The sequence below is a fragment of the Buteo buteo genome, chromosome 13, assembly GCF_964188355.1.
Source record: "Buteo buteo chromosome 13, bButBut1.hap1.1, whole genome shotgun sequence".
Taxonomy (NCBI): Eukaryota; Metazoa; Chordata; class Aves; order Accipitriformes; family Accipitridae; genus Buteo; species Buteo buteo.
In genome coordinates, this window is record NC_134183.1 from 13612322 (window position 1) to 13639695 (window position 27374).

General features: G+C 48.2%; 1 protein-coding gene across 9 annotated transcripts in view; it reads right to left on the reverse strand.

The window, feature by feature from the left end:
* Positions 1–26018, reverse strand: part of MYOCD (myocardin) — a 39660-nt gene extending 13642 nt beyond the window's left edge. For 2 of the 9 annotated variants that reach the window (XM_075044842.1, XM_075044837.1), the window contains exons 1-5: positions 24840–26017; positions 15083–15148; positions 9987–10042; positions 5321–5396; positions 2066–2227 (exon numbers count right to left, since the gene is read on the reverse strand). In XM_075044842.1, coding sequence (XP_074900943.1) covers positions 2066–2227; positions 5321–5396; positions 9987–10042; positions 15083–15148; positions 24840–24909 — 430 coding nt within the window. In that variant the 5' untranslated portion in view covers positions 24910–26017. Of the gene's footprint in view, positions 1–2065; positions 2228–5320; positions 5397–9986; positions 10043–11521; positions 11567–15082; positions 15149–24839 lie in introns of all 9 variants that reach the window. The other 7 variants (XM_075044845.1, XM_075044846.1, XM_075044838.1 and 4 more) reach the window with 7 other exon arrangements.
* Positions 26019–27374: the final 1356 nt, after the last annotated feature.

Sequence of the window (27374 nt, forward strand, 5' to 3'; positions counted from 1 at the left end):
GCGAGGGGGACTTGTGGATCTGCAAGACTCCTGCTGGGCTGACATTTAATAAGCATGCATGGAGAAGTGGTGCCAAAACCAGGAGCCCAAGGGACCTTCAGGACACGGTGGCAGCCCAGAGCATGACAGGAATGTGCTGCATCCTGCTGCTTGATACCACGGGCTTGTGCCGGCTGGGGAATGCTGCCCTTATCTGTCCTGCTCTCACCCAGCCCGGGGCTGACCGTATTGTTTCACGATCCCATGTCTCTGCTGTAATCTCAGGCAGAATGGTGTTTGCTCGGGGCTGTTTCTAATGCACTGGGTATTGTCCTCTCAAGCGTATTGGACAAAGTGATGACAAGGACCTGGTAAAAAAGGGTTCTTATATCACTGCTCAGCTATGTAGGGCACTGGCGGCCTCCTGTCACTGGGACGTTAGGGCTTTCGGTTGGGGTCTGGCACTTTCTGCTCACCCTGCCGGAGGTGATTAGAGGAACACGTCAGCTGAACTTTCCACTGTATAAACAGTTGAGATTCCAAGGTTAAAGTAAAATGATTTTAAACCCTGTCATCTTTCTGGTATTGCAAAAACAAAAGGCTTAATGTTCAGCAGTGCCAGTGCTCATCTCTGCTCTGTGTTCAGCCCTTCACCCCAAATAGTGAGCACCACAAGGTGCCTCTGACTCCAAATATCAGCTTGAAGAGCTGTCAGCCTGGGGCTTCAAAGATGAGAGCTGCGAAACGCTGGACACAGAGCAGCTCAAGGGCCAGACTGGAGAAGCCGCTGTACATATGCTACTTACACTTCACAGTGGGAAAACCAAGAGCAGGAACAATTGCGGGGTAGGACAGAGCAGTATCTGAGCCTGGAATATTTCATGTCATTTATGCTGGTTTCTGAGATGAAATGAAAGTCAAAGTGCTTCCTGTTTCAATTCCCACTTTCAGCATCACTCCTGTCATTCAAAGACCCCTCCCTCCTGTCCCAGAGCCCTGCCACTGTCCCCAGTTTGCTCTGAGCCCCAGAACAGGCACTTAACGTGGAATTATGCCAATGGAAATAATCCCATGAATTGAGGAACCTGGAGCAACAGAACAAGCAGTTCCTAGGGGGCAGAGCATCTCTCAGTGCCTCACTAGAGACCTGAGGGCCAATTTGGACATGGAGAGATGGCCCCAGGCTTCAAAAATACGGGCTGCTGTCCTGGCACTGCAGGACCCTGCTGGCTTCCCTGCTCCTTTCTCTGCTTTTGGACCTCCCTGTCCTGGCAGTGGGCCCTGGTGAAATCTGAGTCACCTTTTTGCTTTGTGTCGGCTCCCACACCAGCCTCCCTGTGGCAGCATGGGGGAAATAATTGCGGAGGATTCTGCCTCCCTCCTCTGGCTGGGGGGTAGGTGATGGAGGAAAACCAAGTTTAGGCATAAATCAAGCGCTGGGTGCTGGTAGGTAGGAGTGTACCCTGCTTTGGGGTGCAGGCTGCTTCTCATATTCCCCAGCAGTCTAGCACCCCCGGGATGCTTCCCCACCCCAGCAACGCACCACCCTGCTCTGTTGGGCCTTGCATACCACTAGCATCATTGGAAAAAAAAAAAGACAACTGCAGCCTCACTGAACTGGGGCCACTTCACCCCCACCTACTGGGATGTAGAAGCTTGGCAGGGTACAACTGGGAGAATCCAGGCTGGCCTCACAACCACACATGTGCACCCAGGTCCTCTCCCACGCAAGGGAGGAAGGAATGTCCTGTCTCCAGTAGTATCATTTATGCACTCAAAGCCATGGGGAGGGAAGGGGTTTAAGAAGGGATGCTCTTTCTGAGGAGACATGGCTGAGCAATTCTGCATGTTTCAGTAGTATTGCTCTAAGAAGATGAGAGCTCTCTTTTCATAGGTCTGGATAAGATAGCACGGGCTGTGCTGGACTGCGCTGATTACTGTGAAAATAACAAAATTTAAGCAATAAAAGCAGCTCTTAAGTCCGGGTCGGTTACTTCCTGCAGTCACTGTTGTACGTCCTCGTAACCTTGCCAGCCCCTGTCCCATGCCATGCATACAACATAACATGCACATTCACTTCCACTACCTTTTATGGCCTCTTTCACAGCTGAGTCGACAGGAATAATATTCTTCTCCACCAGCTCCAAAGGACCCGGCCTGAGAGCAATCTTTTCATTGAGATCATCTGCCAGTCGGGCTCTTTTCAGCTTCATTTGAGTAGACTGAATGGACCCTTCTGCAGCTGAGTCTAAAAGGCCAAATGGAAGGTGTCAGTTCAGGACCTGGGGCATCTGTAAGCACAGTGCCCAGCAAGAATGTTCTTCCCCTCCAGCACAGCCTTTCTGGGCTGTGGCCAAAACCTAAGCATGGCTAAGTGCACAGCAGGAGCTGCTCTGGGCCTGGGAGGATGGGTCTGGTGGGGTTTGGGACATGGGTCTTCCTCTGACCCTTAGGTCCAGGTTCTCCATTCCCAACAAAGAGCCTTTGTCTACTAGCCTAGGCTTGCAAACACAGATTGCAGCTGGAGCATTCTCCCCAAGCCCCAGGAATGATCTGCAATGGAAATTTCATTAACAAGCTGTGACTAACATAAGAGCCAAAGTGGACTCCAGCTCCTGCCTGCTAGGAGCCTATTGGCCCTTGTGATCCCTACTTCTGGGCAACAGCTGGAGAAAAGACCCATTAACAGTGTTAGACAACAGGAGTAAATGGCTTACACTGCAAGATCAAAAGCTGAGTCTGGGAGTGGACATTTGGAGATGGAGTGATTACAGTGCTCCAGGCCTTCAGGAGAAAAACAAGCTGGAGAGGAGCATAACAAAGGCAGCTAGATCTGGAAGCTACAGCCCTACCAAACCCAGTTGAGAAGTCCCGAATTATCAAGTGGTGACAGAAGACCAGCCAATTAAACAGAATGATTTCCTGAACAAAGTTGATCTGGCTTCTCTGGTGGCACAGACATGAGTAGTGAGGGAGTGGGATTCTAAACTAGACCATGTCTATACCTTTGGGGGTCTAAAGTAAGAAGGGCTGCATCTAGGTTGTGCTGTCTTCAAAGAATGGACACTTCTAGAAGATATACTGTAGGCAACACAAGCTACAGGGTTTGATAGCAGGGAAAAATTCTCTGCAGGAGGTCAGGAGAGCTGATCTAGGGTCACTTCAGGCCTCAGACTATAGGGCAGTGAACATAGAATCATAGAACCTCAGAATCATAGTCATAGAATGGTTTGGGTTGGAAGCGACCTTAAAGATCACTTAGTTCCACCCTCCCTGCCATGGGCAGGGACACCTTCCACTAGACCAGGTTGCTCAAAGCCCCATCCAACCTGGCCTTGAACACTTCAGGGATGGGGCATCCACAATATGTCTGGGCAACCTGTTCCAGTGCCTCACCAGCCTCACAGTGAAGAACTTCATCCTTACACCTAATCTAAATCTACCTTCTTTCAGTTTAAAGCCATTACCCCTTGTCCTATCACTACACGCCCTTGTAAAAAGTCCCTCTCCAGCTTTCTTGTAGGCCCCCTTTACGTACTGGAAGGCTGCTATAAGATCTCCCCAGAGCCTTCTCTTATCAAGGCTGAACAACCCTAACTCTCTCAGCCTGTGTTCATAGCAAAGGTGCTCCAGCCCCCTGATCATCTTCATGGCCCTCCTCTGGACTCGCTGCAACAGGACCATGTCCTTCTTATGCTGGGGGCCCAGAGCTCGATGCAGTACTGCAGGTGGGGTCCCACAAGAGTGGAGTAGAGGGGGCGAATCACCTCCCTTGACCTGCTGGTCACACTTTTTTTTGATGCAGCCCAGGATACGGTTGGCTTTCTGCACTGTGAGCATACATTGCTGGGTCATGTTGAGGTTCTCATCAACCAACACCCCTAGGTCCTTCTCCTCAGGGCTGCTCTCAATTCATTCATCACCCAGCCTGTATTTGTGATTGGAATTGCCCCAACCCATGTGCAGGACCTTGCACTTGGCCTTGTTGACCTTCATGAGGTTTGCACGGGCTCATATGAGCTCCTTGAAGTGAACAGTAACAGAAGGTGTGCCTGTAAGGCATTTAGATGAGGCAAAGTGTCTCAGCTGGCCAATTTCAATCAATCACCACTAGGTCCTGTTATGAACCAAATGGACACGTAAGTCCATCATATGCCAGGGCACACCCCCATGAAATGCAGAGCATGATGGACATAGCTGTGAGCAGATGCTCTGTCTAAGAGGTGTGTGTGGGGCAGCACAGCCAGCCTGCTCAATAGACAGCCTGGCAGTGTCTGCTCCACCTCTCCTCTGGCTGTGTCTGGCTGGCCCTGTCCATGCCCGGTGACTGCAGCTGCCTCCACATCTGGTTTACAGCCCCCGAGCCCCAACTCCAGTCTGTATTGCTTCTATTATTTAACCTAAGGGAAAGACAATTTCCACCTGTCAAACAAGCAATGGTGCTAGCTCATTTTAGGGATGGAGACTCAAGGGAAAAGCAAGGCAGTGGCACTGATCCGGCATGGGTCTCTGGCTCAGCCCTCCTGTGCACCAGAGGAAAAAGAAATATGAACTTCATGCATGCTGAGAGCAGAGGACAGCATTTACAGTTGCCAGAGAGTTATCTGCTTCTTCCAGGTGACTGACGGGACTTGAGGAGAGAGGCTGCACATCCTCCTTGTCTCTAAGGAGCTTGTTATCTCTGGAGATAACAAGGGACACTGCAGTGTTCTGCTGTCTGTGATGGGATGCAGCAGAGCCGTGCCAACTCTCTGGCTGGGAGGGGACACCAGGATGGAAGAGGGGAGAACTGCTGTGGCTCATGGACCGATAGCAGGGCTCATCCTATTCATATGGCTGTGCTTGGATAATTGACTTCATTGCCATGAATTGTCACATAGAATATCCAGAATTATGGCAAAACAAAAGATGTCCAGCTTTGGAAGGGTATTGCAACCATGTGCTACAGGGATTTCAGTGCCCTGGACACCAAATGCCCCAGGTATGGTTTTCATGAGGATCAGACATCAGCACCTCTGTCTAACAGTCTTCTCTCACAGCTGTTCTCTACCCCACTGTCCTCTAGAGCATCTTATGCTGGTCTCTGCCAGAGATGGGAGAAAGATTAGATGGCCTTGGGTCTGCTTCTGTCAGGGAATAAATGTGTGTGCTGCCTCCTGAAGACCAGGTCTGGACTGACTTCTGTACAACATGTATCCCATTTCAATCTGCCTCTCATGAGCAGCTGGGACAAAGTTAATCGTTATGAGAGTCCTGAAGGGAATCCAAGTGGGGCAGTAGAGACATGAGTCACAAGGCAGGAGACACAAGGATTATGTGGGAGAAGCTCAGGCAGTCTTACCTTGTAAAATGTGCATATTGACCAGGTCTGATCGCTCAGGCCTGCTTCTGATCTTGTGCTTGAGATAATCTTCAGTCTGCAGAACACAAATGCAGAGAGTTACCTGGCTAGAGCAGCAATGAGGTACAAAGAGCATCTGCCCCTGTGCCATCTCATGGTTCTTTTGAATTTATTACAAGTTGGGTTGAGCGGGCTCTTAAATGGAATTATTTTTCACTCAGGCACTGGCTTGTTCTTGGGCAGTCCTTCAGAAAGGGAACAATGAGCATGGAGCTGCTGTCTGTTCAATATACCCACTCCTAAGCTGTGTCCTTTCCAATCTCCCTTGGGCTTCTGATGCCTGAAGTATTATGAGAGCTCATGGGAAGGATGAGACTATTCGCTGGGAGTGGTGGATTTGCTCCTATCTTAGCATACCATGTGGCCTTTGAGAGTTGCACCAAGGCAGCTCCAGAGTGTACCATTAGCAATGGCTTCTGTGGGAAGCCTGGCACTCTGGGGTGAGATGTAAGGCTGAGCAAGTCATGAAGATACCCAGACTCTCTACCCAGGTCAGCCACAAGGCTTAGCCTTCCTGCAGTCCTGCAGCTCCTGTGTTCTGTGATTCCTCACCCCAGCTATGATGTGGGGTTGGGAAAATCCACTTTACAGATCACTGCAGCAGAGCTTGTGATGAACATGGTTCTGTAGCCTTGTGTCAACTTCCTAATGTCTTTAGGAACAGAAAGGCATGCAGAGGTATAATGACACCATCCACTAGGGCCAAGGAAGTCAGTATTGAGGGCAGCTGACCTCAAGAATACAAATATAAGCTTATCCCCTGCTGAAGAAAAGCTAGAGCACAACTTGGACAAATTATTATTGACATGAGATGCAAGAAGAAATAGTACCAAAAAATGTACGTAGTTCAAAGAGGTTAAAATCTTAAGGATAAATATAAAAGAACAGTACAAGCAGCTGGAGCAAAACTAGAAAACCCACAGTACAAAATGTACAGTATCATGAGAAAAAGATTTTATAAGGACTTCTGTAGCCAGGACAAAGCAATGGAAAGTGCTGTCTGTGTTCCATAAACAGGAGAAATAATTGTGAATGCTGCTGAGATGGCTACAGGATTTAACCCCTTTTTAAACCATCCTCAATAAAAAGATAAATGGATATTTATCAATCCGATGACTAAGCCAAGAACCTTCAGCAACAAAAGAGAAGAAGCTCTAGTTATTGGGTTGGAGAACAAGTTGGAGAATACTCAGATGAGTTAAATGTTCTGAAACAGTTTGAGATACAGAATGCTATAGTAATAACAACTATCTGTGGGTCTCCAGGAAACTGGGCAAGGGAGAGCATAATTTCTTGCTTTAAAAGAGATGGAGTGAAGAAACCAGGAAATTATAAACCAGTCAGCAAGTTACTGGACCAAGTAATCAAACAATCTATAAATTGGTTTTGAAGATAGCAAGGAGGTGAGTAGCAGCCAAGATGGATTCAACAAGAACAAACTATATCACATCAACCTAATTTCCTTCTATGGAGAGATGACAGATTTCTGTTACAGGAATAAACAATGAATGTCATGTAGCTTGACTTTAAGTATGTTTTGACAATATCTCACATGGCTTTCTCATATGTAAGCCAGAGAAATTTGGTCTGGATAAGACTAAAATAAAAAAGGAGCATAGCTGTTGGTCACCAGAGGAATTAGGAATGGCTCACAGTCTAAATAGAAGAATATATCAAATCATGTTACACAGCAATTCTTCCTACTAGTCAACATATTCATTAATGCCTTGGATGATAGAAGACATACTCCTTAACTCTGAATCATTCAAGGCTAACAGATTACAATGCAGCATGATTTGGAGTAATTGAAGAAATGATCTGAAATACATTTGATAAAATTTCAAGAGGACATTTGCAAAGGACTGCATTCAGGTCACAGTTAGCCACAGCTAAACCAGGTGATTAAGCATGGGGGTGGATGAAGACTTAATCCACCAGAGATGCTTCTGTAGTGGTCACTGGACAGTGGCCTTAGGCAGAAATTAGTTACTTCATAAATAGAGAAAAAAATATAAAAGGATCTGGAGAATCTAGTGCTCAGCAGCTGAACCACATCCCTAGACCAGCAGGCAACTTTCTAGAAGACAAAATGAAGGATGTCAGATGGGCCCTAGGAATAGCAAAGCCCTATTCTATGCCCTGCATCTGAAAGGGTCCATGGGAAGGGTCTGGACAACAGCTACAGAAATCATTATTGAACCAGGGATGGGATCAATGAGAAGAGACTGAAGGGAGGGGAGGTTGGTCAGTCCAGGGGTAAGATGTCTATAGGGAAACAGGATGCAAAATACTTTTTAGAAGTGCTACAAGAAAAAAGATAAACAGTTCTGCATATGCATGCATATAGGAGAAAAAGTAGTGGGCTTAAACTTCAACAGAATAGCTTGGGCTGGGAATTGGGGGACACTTGCCAACAGCGCAGGTTAGAGAGCACTGGAGCATGTTGCTGGGGGGTGGGATGTCTGTCAGTGGTCACACAACTGTCAGGAATGACCCAGATGGGGCTGTTCTGCTCTGGGGCAGAGGCATGACAGCTGTCCCCCACAGTGCCTCCCTGCCACACTTGTTGGGGTGCTGGGAGTAAGTGCTAAAGCCCTGCTGAGCCAAACTGCCTCAGGAAAGTCAGCCTGCTCTCTGTCCTCCAATCCAGCAATCTATTATAGGACATTGACTTCAAAGTCTGCTGCACTGGCTTGATGCCAGCCTCTAACATAGCCAGTGACATGTTTAAACAAATAATAGACATTTTATTTACTGAAGTCTTTACAATTCCTTACCCTTCCCCCCATATTTTTTCCCCAGCTTATTTTCACCAACATGATCCCTTGCTTGGACCATGTGTAGGTTTGCCTGGTTCCTGTGCCAGGTCAGAGCAGGCTGATGTCTGCGCCTGAGTGCAGTTAAATTCACCTAATGCATTTCCAGCTAATCCTCAGATCGGGTCCTGACCTGGGCTAAGCTTGAATTGCTGTCCTGCAGATGTGGCATTGTTCATGTTGAATCCAGCATTCACACTGCGTTAGCCTGACTTTCTGCTATGATTTCAGTTCCCTTTGACCTTTGTTGTTTATAAGCTGCATTTGTGTCACTGGGGTGCAAATGATAGAGAAAGACTTCAGATGTGGGGATTTTTAGCATCAGCTGAAGCAGAAGAGCTTTCAAAACATATGAAAGCAGTTATTGTTATCTGCTTTCTGTTTGCAGAACTTCACTTGGGAGGAATATGAGCTAAACAACAAATACCGTTGAGTAGTTATCTGGAAAGAGCCACTGGTCCTTCCCTGTCACAGCTTTAAGCAGGGCATCCTTGCAAAGGAGTATATGTTTGTTATGGCTGTGCTCATTAGTGTCTTCATTAGCATGCTCTAAAAATGTATGCAGTTTGGGATAGACTAGATCATCCTTCCCTTTTCCCCAGGCAACTAGCCAGTGAAAGCTTTTGAAGAGAAGGACAAGGAGACAGAAATATATACTTAAACTGTAAAATATATGACACTTCAAGGATACTTTGGATTGCTTGAAATTTTGTAAGCATACTAATTTTTCAGAGTCATATTGTGTTTCTTATGCTAGCCATTTATTACCGCAGGAGAGTTGGGCAAGCGATTGGAGTGTGTTTAAGTTCAGAAGAGCACTTCTCCATATTTCACAATCATTCTTCCTTGCAAAGGTCCTTTTCCATGTGAGTGCAAGCATGTTCTGCAGATTAATGGAACAAACTCTTGTGTTCAAGAAAAACCTGCATGACTGATTGTTCCCTTTTCTGTGGACACCCCTCCAGTTTGGTCAAGGCTGGATGATGGGTGCTTGGAAAACTGGTGTGAAAACCGGTGTGATTTCCCCAAAATCAGGTAAATCGCATCACAGAGTTTCAATGTGTTCTGGAAATGGCTACTTATCTTATCTCTGCCTTCAGCAATATTTAGGGAAGCCTGAGTGCAGTTAGATAATGGGGCTGGTGGGAGCCTGGTCCAGTTAGCCCCTTGGATGTTATATGTTGTAATGGCCAAGCTACACTGCTGAGCTAAAAGCCAGGCTCCTGTCTGATGACAAGTGTGAGTCCCTGGGGACTCACTCCAGGCGACAGAGGGCATCTGCATTCCTCCTGCACACTTGCTAAATAGTTAGGCTCCTTCAGTGCTGGTTGCTGCTGGCCCTGCTCTAACCCCGCTGACTAGAGCAGGAGTGGAGAGCAGGCAGCAGAGTGAGGAGTGGGCTGTGGACCTAGCCCAGAGAGGAAAACAGCCCTTCAGCTGGTTGGACGTCTACTGCAAGGACTGCCAATGCCATGCTGAACTACACCCTGCCCACAGTCTCTTGTAAAACCCAGGAGCTGTTGTAAAACCCCATAGCTCAGGGCACAGATGGTCCCTCTGCCCTTTTAAAACTTCCCTGCTTGGAGAAGGGTGCTCCAGATAATTTGTGAACCCTGGCTTGGCCTGACCATGTCTGGAAGCAGGGGAGACATGCTGACCCTCATCCTTGGCCACAGCGCCTGAATGGAGGGTGCCAGAGGAGGGGACAGTGGTGGAAGGTGCTTTCAAACCCCACAACTCATGCAAAGCGAGCCCACGTGTTCCCTCATCGGGGTGGCTGCAGGAGTTACCTTGGCTCGCTCCAGACTTTTTCGCTGTTCATGGAATGCAGATGGGCTTTTCAGTGCTGCAACAGGAAAGAAAGAGGAGCAGTCAGCACAGGAGTGGAAGCAAGCAGCCACCAGGATATTCAGCAACAGCATTTTAATGAGTGCTATAAAAATAGTAACACAAACTAGCCATTCTCTTTATTGCGCTGACTAAAAATAACCCAGGAAAGCTCTGGGAAATCCCATGCTCTCAGCCAGTCCATGGCAAGAGAGCAGGGGGGATGGAGAGTATGGGTTTGCTCAGGAGGCACATGGGGAGGGAGGGGGTGCAGGCTTTGAAACTTAGTGCTCTGTGGGACACGTCAGAGAGCAGATGAGGCTTTTCCCTGGAGTGCTTCCTACATGTCGTGAAAGGCACCACAGCCACCAAAGACAGATCTGGGAAAAGCAAAAACCTGAGAGGGGATCTCACCTGCAAGTAAAACCTGCGGGTGACTGAGGCTTGAGGCCAGCAGAAAACCAGAAAAGACCTGCCTCACTTCTTGGGGTCATGTGGGTGCAGCATCCAGCGAGGGTATTTCAAGGCAAGGCCCCAGAACTGTGGTCCTTTGTCCCTCTTCCATCGCTGACTACCCCTCCATCTCTCACTGTGCCTTTGTCCTGTCCCCTGCCCAGAAGCACCTGTGTGACATGGGGCCTCCCTGGGCAGGTAGCTGCCCGGCCAGGTACCAGGTAGTAGACTATGCCCTCAGCATCTCCTGACACACCAAGGAGGATTAACCCAGAGGGGGTCCCCAAAAAAGGCCAATGATCCCTGGCTCTTGGACCAGTGAACACCAGTCCCATGGAGCAGTCTGTATTGGAGTCATGGATAACCTTGCACATTTCCTTGTTTACTCTGGTTCAGTAGAAATAGGAGCAGAATTTGTATGGTGAAGGGGTTAATATTTCTCAGATTCTGCAAAAATTCTTTTCTGGCTGTGTAAGCGGGCAAAATTAACTGTTCCCATTGGGACAGGGAAAGGGAAGGTGTCCTGACCCACAAAAACAGTCTGCTACAACTCTTTGTTTGGCAAGAGGAATTCCCTTTCCGTCTTCTGAATGGGATCCAATAAGGATAGAAATTATTTTCACACAGGACATGTTATCCTCCATCAGTCTAGAGGAGGATGAAGAGAAGACTGGGGGCAGCTGGGACATGTTTGGGGGCCCTCTGAATTGGCTTTTGGTAGGCAACACCTAGGGCAATCCCCATAACCTCCAGTGAATCACAGTAAAACACAGAAGGCACGTTCCTGCTCCTAACATTTGGAAAGCGAACATACAGACAAGCTAGTGTTACTGTGCCATGCTCCAGTGAGCAGCCGAAAGGACTAGTGACAGCTGGTTTAATCAGAAGCAAAATAAAATGGTGCACACAAGAAAAAGAAGTTAGCAAGAGAGATGACTTTTACAGCCCTGCTCACTGTGAAGTACTGACATTGGGAGTGTGCTATGGGCATTGACCAAACGCCGTGCTATTCAAGAGGAAAATGTTTCAGAATTTAGTCATTTACCAAGATTTTTGGAGGAATTATGTGGATGCTGCAGCTTGTATTAGTCTGCAAAACAAATAAAGACATCGCTAGCACTAGTTATTCAGACAACTTGTCAGGGGATAACATGTCAGCTTGAAATGGCTGAGGGCCTGGAGGCAACAGGGCAGAGCTGCTGTGCTTGTTGTTGATAATCTTGGAACTATTGTGTCTAAGGTTTCAGTTAGAGGATGAGGTGGTGGCTGCGTATGGCAAGAGGGTCTTTACTTCAAGCGCAGCTATTTCTGCAGCCCATCACAGTAGGGGCAACCTTGCCTTGAGGAATCCTTGATCCTGGAAGCTGCCTCCCCCTCCTTTTGGGTAGGTGAGCAGGATCTGGCTGGGGTCTGGGGCAGGCGTCTGTGCAGGTCTAGAGAGAGGGTTCATCCATGCTCAGCCCTACAGCCTGCCTTTCTGCAAGTGACACCACATGCTCTTGATTTAAAATGCTTTTCCTGGGTCTGTACCAGTTTCACTAGGACAATAGAACTGCTTGTGTTGTGGCATGAACTGGAAACTTCCTACTCAGCAAGCCTGAAGAATGGGGCAGGCTCTGCTCTCACCTGCACTCCTATGCATCAGGAGTGTGGCAGTGTCTCTACGAACCTGGATCTCCCCTTGCTTTCAGAGGATCCTCCACAGAGTCACAGGGCTGAAGGAACTCAGAGGCTGCTCTTGCCTACCAGTCTGCACCTGTCTTTATTTGCAGAGGTTTTTCAGTACTGTTGATTGTTTTGCCAGCCAGTTGTTCAATTTACAACCTGAAAACATCTGACAATCAGAGTCCAGCTTTGAACCTGAAGTCTTGCTCAATGCTACTGCTCCTGAGCATCCTGCTTTAGGCAGTTTCCTGTCTTCTCCAGTGATGGGGCAATCTGAAGGCTTCCCATTTCTTAGAGGAACATCTAAGGGAGTGTGAACAGAGCTCAGGTATGCAATGGCATTAATCTTTTCCAGTCAAACCAAATGCAGACTGGGCTTTGGTAAGGATATTCATCTCACTGTGCTATGCTCAGGTAACACTGATACTTCTCCCTGCACTATTCTCTTGGATACCAAAAACCAGCCAGCTTCCTAGGACTTACTCCAATGTTTCACACTTACTGTGCTATAGCTGCACTGCTGAACAGCTCAGCAGGCTCTGCGTATAATCATCAACTCCCCTTCCTACAATGGTTTTCACAAGCCCTCAAATCTTTTATCCAATGCTATTCTGTTACTCTGATCTTCCATCTCTCCTCCTGGTCTCTGTATAAAATGGATCAGCTAGAAAAACAAAGTTTCTCTGTCCTGGGATTATATCAACAGAAAATGTATACAATGGGTTGAAAGCAATCCTTGTGCAAGATGTGATGTGCAATGTGGGATTAAGTGCATGCTCCAAGCCTGGTACTAAACCTGACTCTCACCATGGAGACCAGCAATGCCCGTCTTTTCTCTTTCCAGAAGGGCTATACTCAACCACTGTGGGTAACAGACATATGGGTTTATTTCTCGCCCTCCTCCAATGCATGTGAACAGACATCCTGTCCCAGTGCATCTCCTAGAGCTCACCTCTTCTGCTGGTCCTCAGAGCCAACAGGGCATGGGAAGACTTGTTTTTCATAAGGAAAGACTGAACATGCCCAAGCAATGGGGGGAAGCTGGCTGGGGCTCCCACGTATTAGATGTTAACATCTGACTCTTCCTCCTGAGGTCAAATTCAGCAGTTAAATTCTGCAGGTTTGTTTTTATAATGGCAAAAGTGCCTTTTCTTCTATTACTTTTAGCGAGTGAACTGTGCTCAAGCTTTCCCAAATGGCCTTCTTGGACAGAAACCAGACTGCCAAATGTCAGCCTAGAAGTTGGGAGTGCAAAGAAGCCGTAAGTAACAGGAAAATACCCTTCAGTTGCCATCAAATAAATTTGTCTTAATATGTGGTCGGCAATGTGTAAGGTTTCAAATGTTAGGTGCCATTTGTAAAAGTGCAGTTCCATGCACTCAGCCTTGCAGAGCAGTGTCAGGTATGCAAACCTCTCAGTTGGCACTACTGCTCCCTACATGTGCAATGGGGCGTCCTGCACCTTATTTGAGTGTGCCCACTTTTACAGAGTGGACTTAGCAGTTCAGGAGATGTTAAACATATTTTTGGCCACTGACTGTATTGCCAGTGCTTGCAATACTGTAACAAATGTCACAGTATTTTGCTTGAAGCTCCAGCTCCTGGAGTCCTGTGATTAAAATGCTTGCTCTTTGGTGGCAGGCAGCATAAAATCTGAACACTTAAAGAAATAAACAGAAGAAAAATGGAAAGAGCATGCATTTATCAGTCTTAAAACCATGTGATCATTTTGACAGTCATGATTTTTGTCATCCTACTCAAGTTTTCTTAATGCTTGATGCTGTTAATATTGTACTGAGAAGGCTCTGTTACTGGCTACATTGACACAATCCTCTAGGAAGGCAGCTGCATGAGAAGGGCAGAGGGATGGACAGAGTGCAGCAAGCAGTGCTAGAGCCATGCTCTTAGTAAGTTGTTGTTCTACTGTTTAGACAAGGGCTGCATCACAGTCTTCAATGTTAGCCAGAAGAGGTAAAAGTGACACAGCCTTTGGAAAGTTGTGATCTTAGCAGTGAACCCAAGGGGCCCTTGATGAGACAGAAAGGTTAATCCTCTACCTGCATCCCAGATAATCACAGATTCATACACATGGAGCCTGAGCTAGGTTAGGTTGGAGTTATCCATTGAGCAGGGCTGATGTCCCAACATCATTTCTCTGATAGTGCTACAGGTTTCATGATGCACCTGCAGGTGCAGAAGGGGCTCATTTTCTTTCACTTACTTTCTGGGCTTTAGCAACTGGCTTTCTGATGCTGAATGATTACATGATAATTCTGGCCTGGAGCTTGTCCTTCAGGCTTGAATGACAGGTTAGCAAGGATGAATGTGGTCAGAGAGGGGAAAGCATGGACATAATTTGTCAGTCTGCAGCACGAAGGTCCAGGTGGGGTTTCACTGGCTTCAGGTGTACACTGAGAGTTCTGCCCTGTGCGGTCCTGGCTGGGCACAGGCACAGATCTGGATATGTCTCACTCATCCAGGGGCTGCCTCTCTGCACTGGGGCCAAGGCAGTTAGCCACCTCTTCCTTTTTCCAGAGGTTCCTGGCTTTTACAGGAGGACATGATATTCTCTGCCCTTGCCTATGTGAAGAGCTTTGTGAGTCTTCTGCTTGGAGCTGGATATTTTTGTACTGCCACAGTGACCTCTGGGACAGGGAGCTATTCACCTGAATTTTTGGATGGTGTAAGCTACGCATCTCTCCTGACTTCAGTTTAAGCAGCAGCATTATAATCTGTGTGGCAAATGCTGGGCACCATTGTATAGCACCAGGGACCATAGTATCTCTACAGGGCAGGAAGAAAAGTTCCCCCAGTAGCAATCTGCTCAGAGCTGAGTGGGTCTGAGCAGGCAGCTGGTGCCACACAGTGCCCCAGCATACCCAAGATGAACACAGCCCCTCTGAGCCATGAGTGGGTGAAAAAGGCAGAAAAAGAAACTCACGTGGCATGATGCCTTGGTCTGCCAGCTGCTCACGGGTCCTTCTCTGCTGAAGCCGTAGCTGTAAAACTGAGAGAGAGAGAATGTCAGGAAAAGATGCAGGATTTTGCTGAGGTACTAATACATCTATCAGAGACAATGTGTCAGGGGGGTCTGTGTGTGGCACAGAGATCTGGCACTGATCCCTGCTGCTGCTGGACCAGCCTTGGTGCAGCAGAGTGCTCCAAGCCAAGGAATACTGCCATGGAGGAGACGCGTAGCCTGCATTGACCCAGTCCTCACTTTTGCAGATAGATAAACAGGGCAGGGCTGTTTCTGGTGCAGGCAGTGCCCTAGTGCCTGGGACGGACTGATCCCTGCCCGGCACCTGTCATAGCAGCCTCAGGTGACCATGGCTTCAGCTCAAATAGTTGCTCAGCTCTGAGCTCTGAAGCTGGGAGGTCCTCCCTTGCGCCAGCACTGTGGGTTCAGTAGAGTTTTCCAACTCCATCTCCCTCCTGAGGGCCTGGCAGCACATTTCCAGCCCTGCAAGGCTCAGCACTGGATGTGGATATACTTACTGTACCAAGGGGGATGTAGATAATGTGGTGAGGAGAGATTAGTGCCATCTCTGTATTAATCCACTGCTCCAAGGACATGCAATCTCCAGTATAACTTCTTTTTGGAAACAGTGCACTGACAGATGGGAGCGAACCACTGATCAGGGTCACTAAGTGGCTTAGCAGCATGGCCTCAGCTACAGAGCATCGATTAGGCATCTAACGAAGAAGCACCTCTCAGTATTTACAGCACGTAATGACAGCCCACCATACAACTGCAGCCTGCCTTCTGCAAGGTTACAGACCCCTGCATGGCCCAGGACTGCACAAGTTAATTAATCCCATCACTCAGGTGACCCTGCCTGTACTTTGAGTTAGTAACTTATTCTACACTTTTGGTTTTGCAAATTTGTCTTCAAGAAGACAGACACTTGTATCACAAGGTAAAACATAAAACTCACTTCCATATTTTCCTGCTGGAAACTCAGTACAGCTTGCCATGAGGACATATATGTTTCAGCAGTCACAATATAACTGCATGCATATCCCCTGGCTACCAGCACAGCCCCAGACTGTATCCCCTTAGCTGCCCAGAGAGAGCTGGTATTGGAAGGGGAAGAGAGGGAAGAACAGCTGTTTTGTCCTCAGGAGCAACCTGCTGAGCTCTGCCAACAGCTCATGTCTACAATGCAGCTTCCCTGGGATGTGGGATGGAGCTGAATAATAATCCCTTCCAGAGGAGTCCCCAGAGCACAAGGCTTCCTGAGATGCCATTGCTTGTGACTTTTCCATGTCCTCTGTACAAACCACGTCTCACATTCAGAGCAAATGTTTAGTGAAGGCCCCACGTGGGACAATGATCTCCTGCCAAATGCCAGCACTTCTTAGGGCACCAAAGATAGATTCGTGCTGTGAGGGAAGAATGTAGCCTTCAGTACCTGGTAAAGTCTGCATGTGTGCTGTTCCCCTTATGCCAGCGTGAAGCTGGTGGCTAGAAGTCACTGCCAAACCTTGCTGCCAGGGAATTCTGTAGCCCTGTATTGCCCCATGGCACCACCCCCAGTCGGTGCTGGTTCTGCTCATGGACACAGATTTAGATGCTTGCACTCTAGGTATCTGCATCCCCTTTGCAGGAGTCATTGCCCTCAGGGAACCTCAAAACCAAATTAGACTGTCTATGCTTTAGGAATGCCTGTCTTTCCTCCTTGACTATAGAGGCAGTTTAATGATAACCAGCTCTTGGTAGGTATCTTACACAGGGTGAGGTGAACCCCACTTTGTCTGTGTAGAACGTTCTCTGTGACTGGTCACAATATTGAAGAACCATGCAGAGCTTTGCACTTTCCCTGAGGAAGATATGTATCTTTATGGAATAGGTGAGCTGAGGGAGGTCAGAGACTGCTCAAGAATAAAGATTTGTAGTTCACCCAAAAATGGTTCTCTGCTCTCCTAGGTCCTGGTCCAGCGTCCTGGGCATTAGAGCATCTTGCCTTAGACTGAGGCAATTTACACACAACATGCCGTCATCAAACAGGAATTGGAGATAGCAAAGGCTTCTACAGCCACATACAACACCCTGCCAAGGACACATCAGTCTGCCCCATCTAGCTGTAAAATATCCCAACTGAGGATGCTCCATCACTTCCCTTCACAGCTCCCACATGTGCCAAACTATTTGCACCATTTCACTCCAACTTCTGACACAGCCAGACCAAGTGATATACCACATCCATGTGATCAAGGGGGATGCTATCAATCAGATGACTGTGCATTCAAAGCCCACATTCTCTGCTGCTTCTGCTTATTTTATAGCCCTTCCTAGCACACAAATAATTTAACAGTCTCAGGGTGCAGTCAGCTGTCAGCCAGGCCTGTTTAAAATAAAAAGGAGATATTGCAAATTCCCTTGAAGCATAGTTTGGAAGGTGATGACGATTTCTAGTGTGGTGGCTATAAGATTCAGCATCTGCCTTGGTTCAAGAAGTGCTGAAAATGTGTAGGTTTCACTGCCATAATTCTCCCTTTGCTTGGGTGCAGGAGTAGCACTCAGAAACCTAGATTTCCCAGATCCTACTGCCTTCCTGCAAACAGTGCACAATCTGAGGGAGCCTACCCTGCTGATAGACCATCACAGAGGGGACCTGATATTATTTAATGATAATTTTGTGCAGGGAGAAAAGGTTTCCAAATTGTTTTTCATGCTGACAGGCATAAAGGCTGTGACCCAGCAATGACACAAGCTGTTCTGAGCATGAGAGCTAACGTCTTCCATGGGTGAGTGGCTATGGGCAGACCATGCAACCTCCCCCACATGGTTCATCTTGGGCCATGCTGAGCTTACAAACTTCCTGGCCCATTCTTAAGCCACAGGACAAGGAGGAAAAGTTTATCCATCCTTGTCTGTTCAGGGCACACTAACAGAAAATGTGAGGACAGGCAAGTGCAAAAGCTGGCTATTTCTAGGAGCAGCCCAAGCTCAATGGTTGAAACAGTTATTTCAGCCACTGAATATTCATCCAGATCTGGACCTCCTCATGCAGTAGGATGCATGCCTTGACTCTCAAATATCATCTCTATGAAATTCCAAAGCTTGTTGCAAACCATCTGAAGAAATGTAGCTGTGGACAGTGTCAGATAGTAACACTGAACATCCTTGCAGGAAGAGGTAAATCAGCCACTACTTTCGGCAGCCCCTAAGTCAGTGCTGCAGCTTGCAGCTTGGTGGATGCCAGGTCAAGGCTTGCACCTTTCCCTTACAACCAACAATGCTTAAAAACAGGGCTGGAGGAGCCCCTGGCACCATCCAAACAACCACCACTTAGCTGCTTCTTGAAGGGGACTTGAAATCTGTGTCTGACCCCAGCTGCATTCCTGTCCTCTTCCTTTGCCACGTGTCTGAAGGCCTAAGCTCTGAGTGCTGCCTGTGACTCACTTCGAGGATGCTGTCACCCTCCACATACGAGAATTACTTTTTTCCCTGAACATTTTATTTTTCAAGGAAACTGCTTTGCTAAAACTTCAGAGGAACATTTATGTTACAAGGAGTGATGACTGGAGCACTGATGAGACAATCTTAGTCCCACACCCCAAGCATCCTTGTTGCCTGCCGGCACCAGCTTGGACGGTGAGAAGTACCCCCAAGGGAGCAGTCATGCATACTGGTCACCCTGTGGTACCAAGCTGTGCTGGCACCATCAGCTACCTTCAGCTGAGACACAGCCTTGCTTTCAGCAACCCTCCTCCCTCCCATGGTACACCACGATGAGAAATCCCTCCCTAGATGGTGTGAAGCATGTCAGAGGTATTCCAGAGATTTTGCTCCTGAACTTTTTCCATTAGAAATGATGCTTTCTTCTATGCTAGCACCAAGTCCCATTTAGTACTACAGCTTCCAGAAACATCCTCTGCAGTGGGGCTGTGTCACTGGTGCAGAGAAGACCTCCTGGCATCAGTCATAGCTGGCTCTGGTGGCCCAAGCTCTGAGCACTGCCCATGACTCGTAGTCATGAGTCATCCTCCTCCCTAGGAGTTGACCTCAGAGCTTTACAAAGCTAAGAAGACAGCTTGGGCCTTGCCTGACCTGGTGATGCATTGGAAAAGGCATGTTCAAATCCTCCCTCCACCCCAGAAGTAGGCAGACCTGGCTTTCTCCTTCAGTCTGTGGGAGCACTTTGAGTCCAGTGCTCAGCAGATGGTCAGGATGGGACTTTTACCACCTGCATCAGAGCATCCCCCATGCTGAGGCATTGCCAGAGCACTCATAGCACCATCTTCTCTCTTTGGGGAATTGGCTTTAACAGCACAGGGGGCTGAGCAGCACTGAGGCACATTGCCCAGGGAGGTGGGGGAACTGCCCTTCTCACAGGGTTCAGCACTAGTGCAAGCAGGCAAAACCACAGCTGACCTGACCTAGTGTTGGTGACGGTCTGTCTCTGAGAAGGAGGCTGTATCAGAGCCCGTCCCTCCCCATCAACACTTACATAGTGGCCAATGCAAGTTCACCGGAAACTCTGAGGCTGCACGAGGCGTTCTCAGCATTCGGCTCAGCCTTGGAGCTGAGATGAGCTGTCCAGGTGGAGCTGCAGGTCTATTGCTGCTTCATGACTTCTGACCCGGCATCTGTCCCTATCTCTGACAGACACTCTGGGAGTGGCAGTGACTGAGGCAGAGTCCCTACTGCTTTAGCTCTTCCCAGCTCTCTTATGTGGTTTCAGGTGAAATCCCAATAACTGGTAGTTTCCTCCCTGCCTGGGCTGAGCCAGCACCTTTGCTTTGCTTGGCACAACCAGTGCAATTGCTGTGCTCTCATCTTCCTCTGAAATAAGTCACTGCTGCTACCAGAACTGATGGTCAGGCAGTTGCTTGCTGATCCCTGCATCTTGTGTGGCTCTCTGCACCAGCTGGTGCTGCTGGGCTGTGCAGTGAAGGGGACCAGCAGAAGCACAACGTTACACCAGTTTGACCCAAGTGTGTGACCATGATGGGAGTCAGCAGTTTGACAAACAAGTGAAGCTGGCACTGCCACTGAAAAAAGCAGCAGCAAGTCACCGTCCCCTCTGCCAGCCACCCCAGCAGCTCATTCCTGCCCTTTGGGGCCCAGAGCTGGGCTTTGAGGAGCATGAGTGCAGCTCAATGATGCACAGGATGGGGAGTGCTCTGCTGGGACCAGGGAGGAGTTGGCAGCAAATTAGAAATGGGGTGATGGGAAGGAGGGACTCCTGTTTTCAACAGCAGCTTTGTTGCATGTCAAACAGCAGCTGAGCAAATGCGAAACCTGTGTTTGTCCATGGCCATGGTGTGTACGAGAGGAACCTGGAGACTCACCACTGCTCACACACTAGCTGACAGAAAACGGTCCTGTTTTGGACCCAGCCTCCCTTGAAAGGCAGGACTGCTGCTGGCTTCGAGACCGTCTTTACAGATGATGTCTGAGGCTTTCTCACGTGAGCATGCCAGGGGGAGAGAAGCTGCCCAGTTGGAGATGCACATGGGATCCTTCAACTGTCCCCAGGTCCCAGCAGGGCAGGAGAAGGGCTGGCTCCGTGGCAGGGTGCAGTCGTGTTGCTTGTGGCCTTCTTGGGACTGTGGCTCTCGCAGCTGTGTCAGGAGCAGGAACCTGTATTCAAAGCAGGATGTCCAAGTGGGCAGGGCAGCCGGGAGCAGTGGTGCTCTGTCCCAGCTGAGCAACAGGCTGACATCAGGCTCCTGATGTGGGGGCTGTACTTGGGTGAATGTGGAGTCACCCCGAGCTGGGTGACAAGCCAGCCGACCTCCTGGGTGCCACCACTGGCAGGGTGAAGCACTGGTCCAGCAGAGCATCGTAGGGCCTGCTCTTCTGGAGCTGCTGTTTTGCAAAAACCCTCCATAGCTGTCGGCCCATGTGCTCTGCCAATAGCCAGGTGCCACAAAGTGATTTCTCTGTAGCATCAGGTCTCTAGGCCCATGTTTTCCTCTGACAGCACAGCCTGTGTGGGACCTGTGTGAGCAGAGATGAAGCTCAGCCAGCCACAGCCCAGCTGAAAATGGCGCCGCTCAGCCAGGACAGCCATGGAAAGCCCTGGTCAGTCCTCTCCTGGCCAGGTGCTGCCTCGGCATGAGGCCAAGCCACACCAGCTTTACCTCTGCCTCAGAGGTAGGAGCTTTTTACCTTTTCCCAGGCAGATGTGCTACGAATTTGTGTGTTACCGGGGAGGCTGCACTGTGCTGAAAATCTCATCTACATTGGTGAGAACAACATCTCTAAACCCACGTCTGGACCTGCAGGTGCCTTGGAAGAGACATAGACCCACACCTAGCTAGCAAGGAGCCCAGACCACCAAATGGGCGCAGGTCACCACTAGAGAACAACCAGCTGTGAAATCCCTCTGAAGTCTGTGTCCATCATAATGTGCAACCCCATGGTTCTGAGAACAGGCTGCCACCAGCCCTCCTTGAAGTCATCCCTTCAGCATCCCCGTGAGCAGCCTGTACATCCTTTTCCTCAAGCACAGTGAGATACCTTTCAGTCTGTGCTGTAACACATGCCTGACTGACAGAGAAACATATGTCTGTCAGCTAAAGCACCAAGGTATAAGATACTGGAAAAACAAAACAAAGCACAAACCAGTCTACAACAAGTCAGTGTTTTACAAAAACTTCACGAAATCACAAAACAGTGTCATCAGTTACAGAGAGGCTGAGGTTTGAATGCACACACTGATTGTGAACTGTATGACTTCATGATCTGAGAGGAAACACATGCGCATGCTTTATCTTTGGACACTGGGAAAAGGAAAATAAAGGTTCTGCCAAAATGCCTTGCCTAACACCCTACCAAGACCTACTCTCTTCTGCCTTTATTAACCTGCTGATCTTGGTCCAAATCACTCTCTCCACCAGAGGCAAACAGAATAAATTCCTCTCCCATCTCAACCAGCTTCATTCAAGCCCTATGTGTAAGCATGAATCCTTTCCTCCGTAGAGCCAGGCAAGTCTTCTCTGCAAATTCACACCCATGTGTCCACAATTAGGCCTGGATCTTACCGCATGCCAAGCCATGCAGAGCCATATTTAGAGTGTTAAACTTTCACTTCTCAACAATTATCTGAACTACCACTGATGTTATGCAGATGTTGGCCTTGTAAACTCTCTTTCCATATCGCTGGACAGAAAAGGTCAGAGTTAAGGTTAAGTCTGCATTTGCCAGCTTTGTTTGCCCTGTCCAATGACAATGCTTCTCTGCTGCTGGAGTACAATTGGTTTGTATTCAAAGCAGTAGATCACTTCACATAAATGATCGTCTCTGGGAAGAGTTAAATATGTTTCTGGAACAGCCCTTAGATGTCCTGGTTGATTTAGTACAATCCTATTGATAATTGGAGAACATGGGATAGCATGGCAGGCTTGAAGAATCATCATTCCTGCAAAATTTGTCAGGATGACCTCAGATCAGTATATTTATCTTTGGCAAAACACACAAAATAAACACGCACACAAATCCTCGAGGAAGGGGAGGGGGAACCTGAAGGCCTGCAACATGTTGCTGATTTGATTTATCTCCTCTGGAGTGGTTCCTGGTGCCCTCCACCAGGGTAGCTACTATCTCTCCTCACTGCATGGCTATGCTGGCCATTCACTTTGGACCACTGGAGAGTGAAGAGCAGGAGAAAACACTGTGGGACTCAAGGAAGGATTGCTGGGCACAGTGCGAAAGAGCCGCTGCCTCCACCAAATCAGCCTTTCCTGGACAAACTTTTTCTTGCTACTGATGCTGCCAGATGGAAGCAAGAGACTGGAATGCTGACCCTCGAGCCACTCTAAGAGGGACACCTATGTGCCACCATCTTCTAGTTGCCACGTCCTTGCTCCACTTTCTGCCTGCTGTGTGCCACGGAGATTAAAAGAATTCTGGGACGAGGAAACAACAAGCAATTAATATATCTCTAGCACCCTTTAACACACACATGGCTCTTTCAGCTGCTCAGTGTGTGCAGACCATGGAGAGATGGCAGAAGTTTAGTTATTAAGAATTACTTCAGCCCTCATTAACACTGGCCTGGAATCCTTCAAAAGGGATTCAGACTCGTCATGAGTCACAGAGCACAGCTAATCCTTCCCAAACCTGGGGAGCAAGCAAAGCCTCACACCTGCCTGCACAAGACCATTTCCAAAGCAACGGCGCATCGTGAAGCATGGCTCCTTGGGGCTTGGCATTTCAGGGTCTGATCCCTCCTGGCTTGTCCGTCGCATGCTCCATACAAGCTACATAGCTCTCTGTGTAAACTGCTGCTGTCCCATAGTGTGTTACAGCCCCTGAGCCGTGCAGGGGGTGTGGTGCAGGGGGGTGGGTTGTCTGAGACATTCATTCCTCTTCCAAGTGAATGGAGGACAGTAAATCAGAGCACTGCACATTCTGCCATGTTTGTGGGGCTTTACAGCTACCAAAGACTGCACACGGAGTAGGGACACTGGAGGAAACTCTGTCACATAGAGACTTTGCACATAAAAGACATTCAATCACTTCAACCATTAAATGTTAGCTTTTCTTCTCTATTCCCCATGTTACTAACAATCCAGCACAAACTGAAAGCAGCATTATTGATTTATTTGTATTCCTTAGCATCCTGCTTTCCTCCCGTCTCACAGATTGTGATGACCAGGGTTGTGCCATGGCCATGTCCCACATTACCTGTGGCAGTCCCAGCAGTGGGGAGAGCAAGGAGCAGACACTCATTTGGGATTTTGGCAAGCCCAACTCAAACAAAATAAATAGACAGAGAAATCCTGTCAAATGGGAAACCTATCTCTCATCAGGCAATAGTGAAGGATGGCAGCTGTGGGAATAAGTCATGAACCAAAGAATGCCCCACAAATTGACTGCTCTAGGAATGCTGAAAGGCACGAGAATTTATGGATGAAAAGACCCACAAAGTTTACTTTTACTGGAGAATCATTTGAAAAATATGTTTAGAGATCCCACTGTTGGTTCCATAATAAAGCCAGCTTACAAATAAACCAGCAATGAGCCTTAAAAACAATACTGGATCATTTGAAAAGAATGCAGAGGCATGTAACACAGCCTGTCCTCCTCTCGTCAGAAAGGTGGCAGTGTTGCTTTGTAGTTGCTGGAGGAATTGTTACAGACTGAGATTTTTTCAAATGAACAGCAATGTACCATAATATACCAACAAAATCTAAGGAATGACTTAATCTAATGAAATGTAAGATCAGAGCGATATGGAAACCACACCAAAGCCCTGGACCCAAGTTTTGTATAATTCAGCCAGACTAGGACACTTGTGTTTGCACACACACTCTTGGGTTTTCAACTAACTGCCAACTTTGTATTTGCTGAGAAAACAAAGTTTAAGTTGACCACCCAGCTATCTAAGAGATCCTGATAACACCACTCATGTCTACCATCAGTATCATAAATCTCTGATTTCATTATCTACAATGCACAAGGAGGCAAAAACACACACGGCGTGGGTGACATGCCAGACTGGGTGCATGTTCCAACGTGACTACCCCGTCCGGTTTTACCGTGTCCCATACAGCACATGCAGCTGGTTTGTCTGAACATCCTCCCAGATAATATTCCCAGGGAGAACTTCACCTCTGGGAAGGTCAGAGAAAGCTCCTCAAGAACATTTTTTGACATTACCATTAATATTACAGTACATTATGGTCATTAAAAAAAAATTACAAGTAAAGATACTCACTCACGAACACAGCATACTTACTATAAATAAAGCCAGTGAATAAAGGCATGAATATCCAGCAGAGGGTCTGATTTAGAAGTGACTGTCCCATAGTTCACCTTCACTCACCTTCACTCACGCTGAAAGTCCTCTGAGAAGCCCCTTATCGGTGCTTCTCCTAACTTACGAGACGGAGGCATGTTTTACTTGCAAACCCTCTGAGAGTGGCAATCAATTGTGTGGCTCTGGTTTTATTTCTCTGATGATGTCACTTTAAATACTTTTCATGTTCCATTTGTTATTTTTACTTCTAAAAATGACGCATTTCTTCAAATTCATTTTTCTCCAATTAGTCACGACTTAATGGAACAAAGTCAGCTGCCTGCATGTCAGAGAGAGTGTCAGGCCCATCCTCACTGCGATTATCACAGACGGACCCGCAAGAGCACCTAGAATATATGGACGGCATTAGGTACCTTGTTTATCCCAGATGCCCTTTTGGCTTCCTGCCCAAATCCTTTGCAGCAGGGCCAGGGCAGGAGACCCGGGAACTGCAGTTTTACCAAAATAAACCACAGACATAAATCGAAGACAATGAAAAACCAGGAAAAAAAAAAAAAGCAACAGAGAGGAAGGAAGATGCGTTTCTCCACTTGCGGAACAGCCTCTGTAAGAGTAAAGCCGTGACAGCTCTACGACCCCTTGAATATTTTGCTTGCATGCTGCTTCCAAACATTTAATGCAAAACAGTCTGTGGCTACGGCTTGCCGGAGAGAGAAGTTTTAAAAGAAATCTCAACATTTCCCCTACCTGATCTGAACTTGCTCCGAATCAGCAAGGAGTGCTCAGACCCCAGGAGTGTCATGGTGACTCGGGGACCAGATCCAGACGCCCCTCACTTAAACCATTAACTTCCTCCACAGAGAAAAGCCGACCAGACCACAGCTAGTGCTCAGGATTCATCCAGCTCTCCTGGACTCTCTAGGTGCTTTTACAGCCGGCTGGCAAGAAGCAGCAAGTGGCTTTGAAAGTTTTGGTCCCATCCAGCACTGACCCTCCACAGACACCAACTGCTCCCCCTGTGCTGTGTTGAACTAATTAACGTGGAGCTAGCGGGAGCCTCCTCCTGCCCGGAGTTTACTACCAGCAGCTGGGTGTCCTGGCTGATGTCATCGTCTAGCGGGGAGCAGCGACTATATCGGAAAGGGTCTTAGCAAAGACAGAAGTTTGATATCTGATACTAATTACTACCGGCCGGTGCGCAGCCAATCAGGACGCTCCCCGTCTCGGCCGACTTTGGGAGCCACTCGGAAATATCAACAGAGCGAGGGCTTAACTCTTTGCAGCATGGTGCGAGGCAGGCCCCACGGCCTCCGTCTCCCACGCTGGGGCAGCCAGTGTGGTTTGGGGGTCTGCGCGCCCCTAGGACGAAGGACGGGCTGTGGTCAGGGCGAGTGTCCCAGGCGAGGGGACGGCTGGGTGCAGGTCCTTGCACCCGAGTGCCGGGTTGGATGCCTATCCCATCAGGGAGCCAGAGGACCAGAGAGGACTTGGCTACTCGGCAAACGGGGCTGTGACTCTGGCCACGGCTGCTGCCGCTCGTCCGGTTAGTTTGGGTGCTGAGGCACAGAGCAGGCTGTGCCCTGGGCTGCACAGATCCCGGGGCTGCACCTGGAAGCTGAAAGTGAGCACAGGGGTGTGCTCAGATGTTTCATCTGTGCTTCTCTCTCCTGCAGTGTAGGTGTTCCCAAAGCTGTGCTGCTCGGTGCGCACCTTTGTCACTATGTGGCTGCATCCGTGGGATTATCCACTTGAGATGCTCACATACGCTGTGGTTCAGGTAGCATGTGCTGCAGGCACTCAGAACATGTCCTCTTGTCCTGTTACACACAGACACTCAGAATAATGCCAAATATATGGGATGGGGCTAATTCTTGACTTAAAGTTTCCTGTGCTACAGGTGAGCACAGTAATCCCAAAGACGCTGGGCAGAGCCGTGTGCTGGACCTAGCTGCAATGGAGGATGCTTCTCCACCTACCAAACATTCTCTCAGAGAAGAAAAACTTTTTGCCAACACACAAAGTAAAGAAATACAGATCCTTCAAGGCTTCCCCTCCCCAAGCCCACATCCGGTTCACTTGAGGTAAGTCGAAGAAAATGAACTGGTGGCACCTTTTAACTTGTAACATAACTGGTACAAGTCAAGCTAAGTCAAGGACAGGTCTTATCTTCCCTGACACATGGGTCTCATCTGGGAAGCTGCCTAAATTCCCACTACATCATAAATATCCACATGAAAACTCCCTCAGACCTGGTTTGGGGTTTTATTTTGTTTGTTTGTTTGTTTGTTTGTTTGTTTTGTTTTGTTTTTAAATTCTATGGTTTCTGGGAAGCCCTCTTAAATATTTTGGCTTGGTGATAGGAATTTCACGGCTTCCAGACTTGTATGCCCATGTTGCCAGAGACCTTAGAAACCCGGTAACCACAGAAGTTCTGATTCCAGTAGTGCCCCACTTACAGCTAAGTGCTGCGGTCCCTCACCCTCATGTAGTCCACGTGATGAGGCTGTCCTGAGC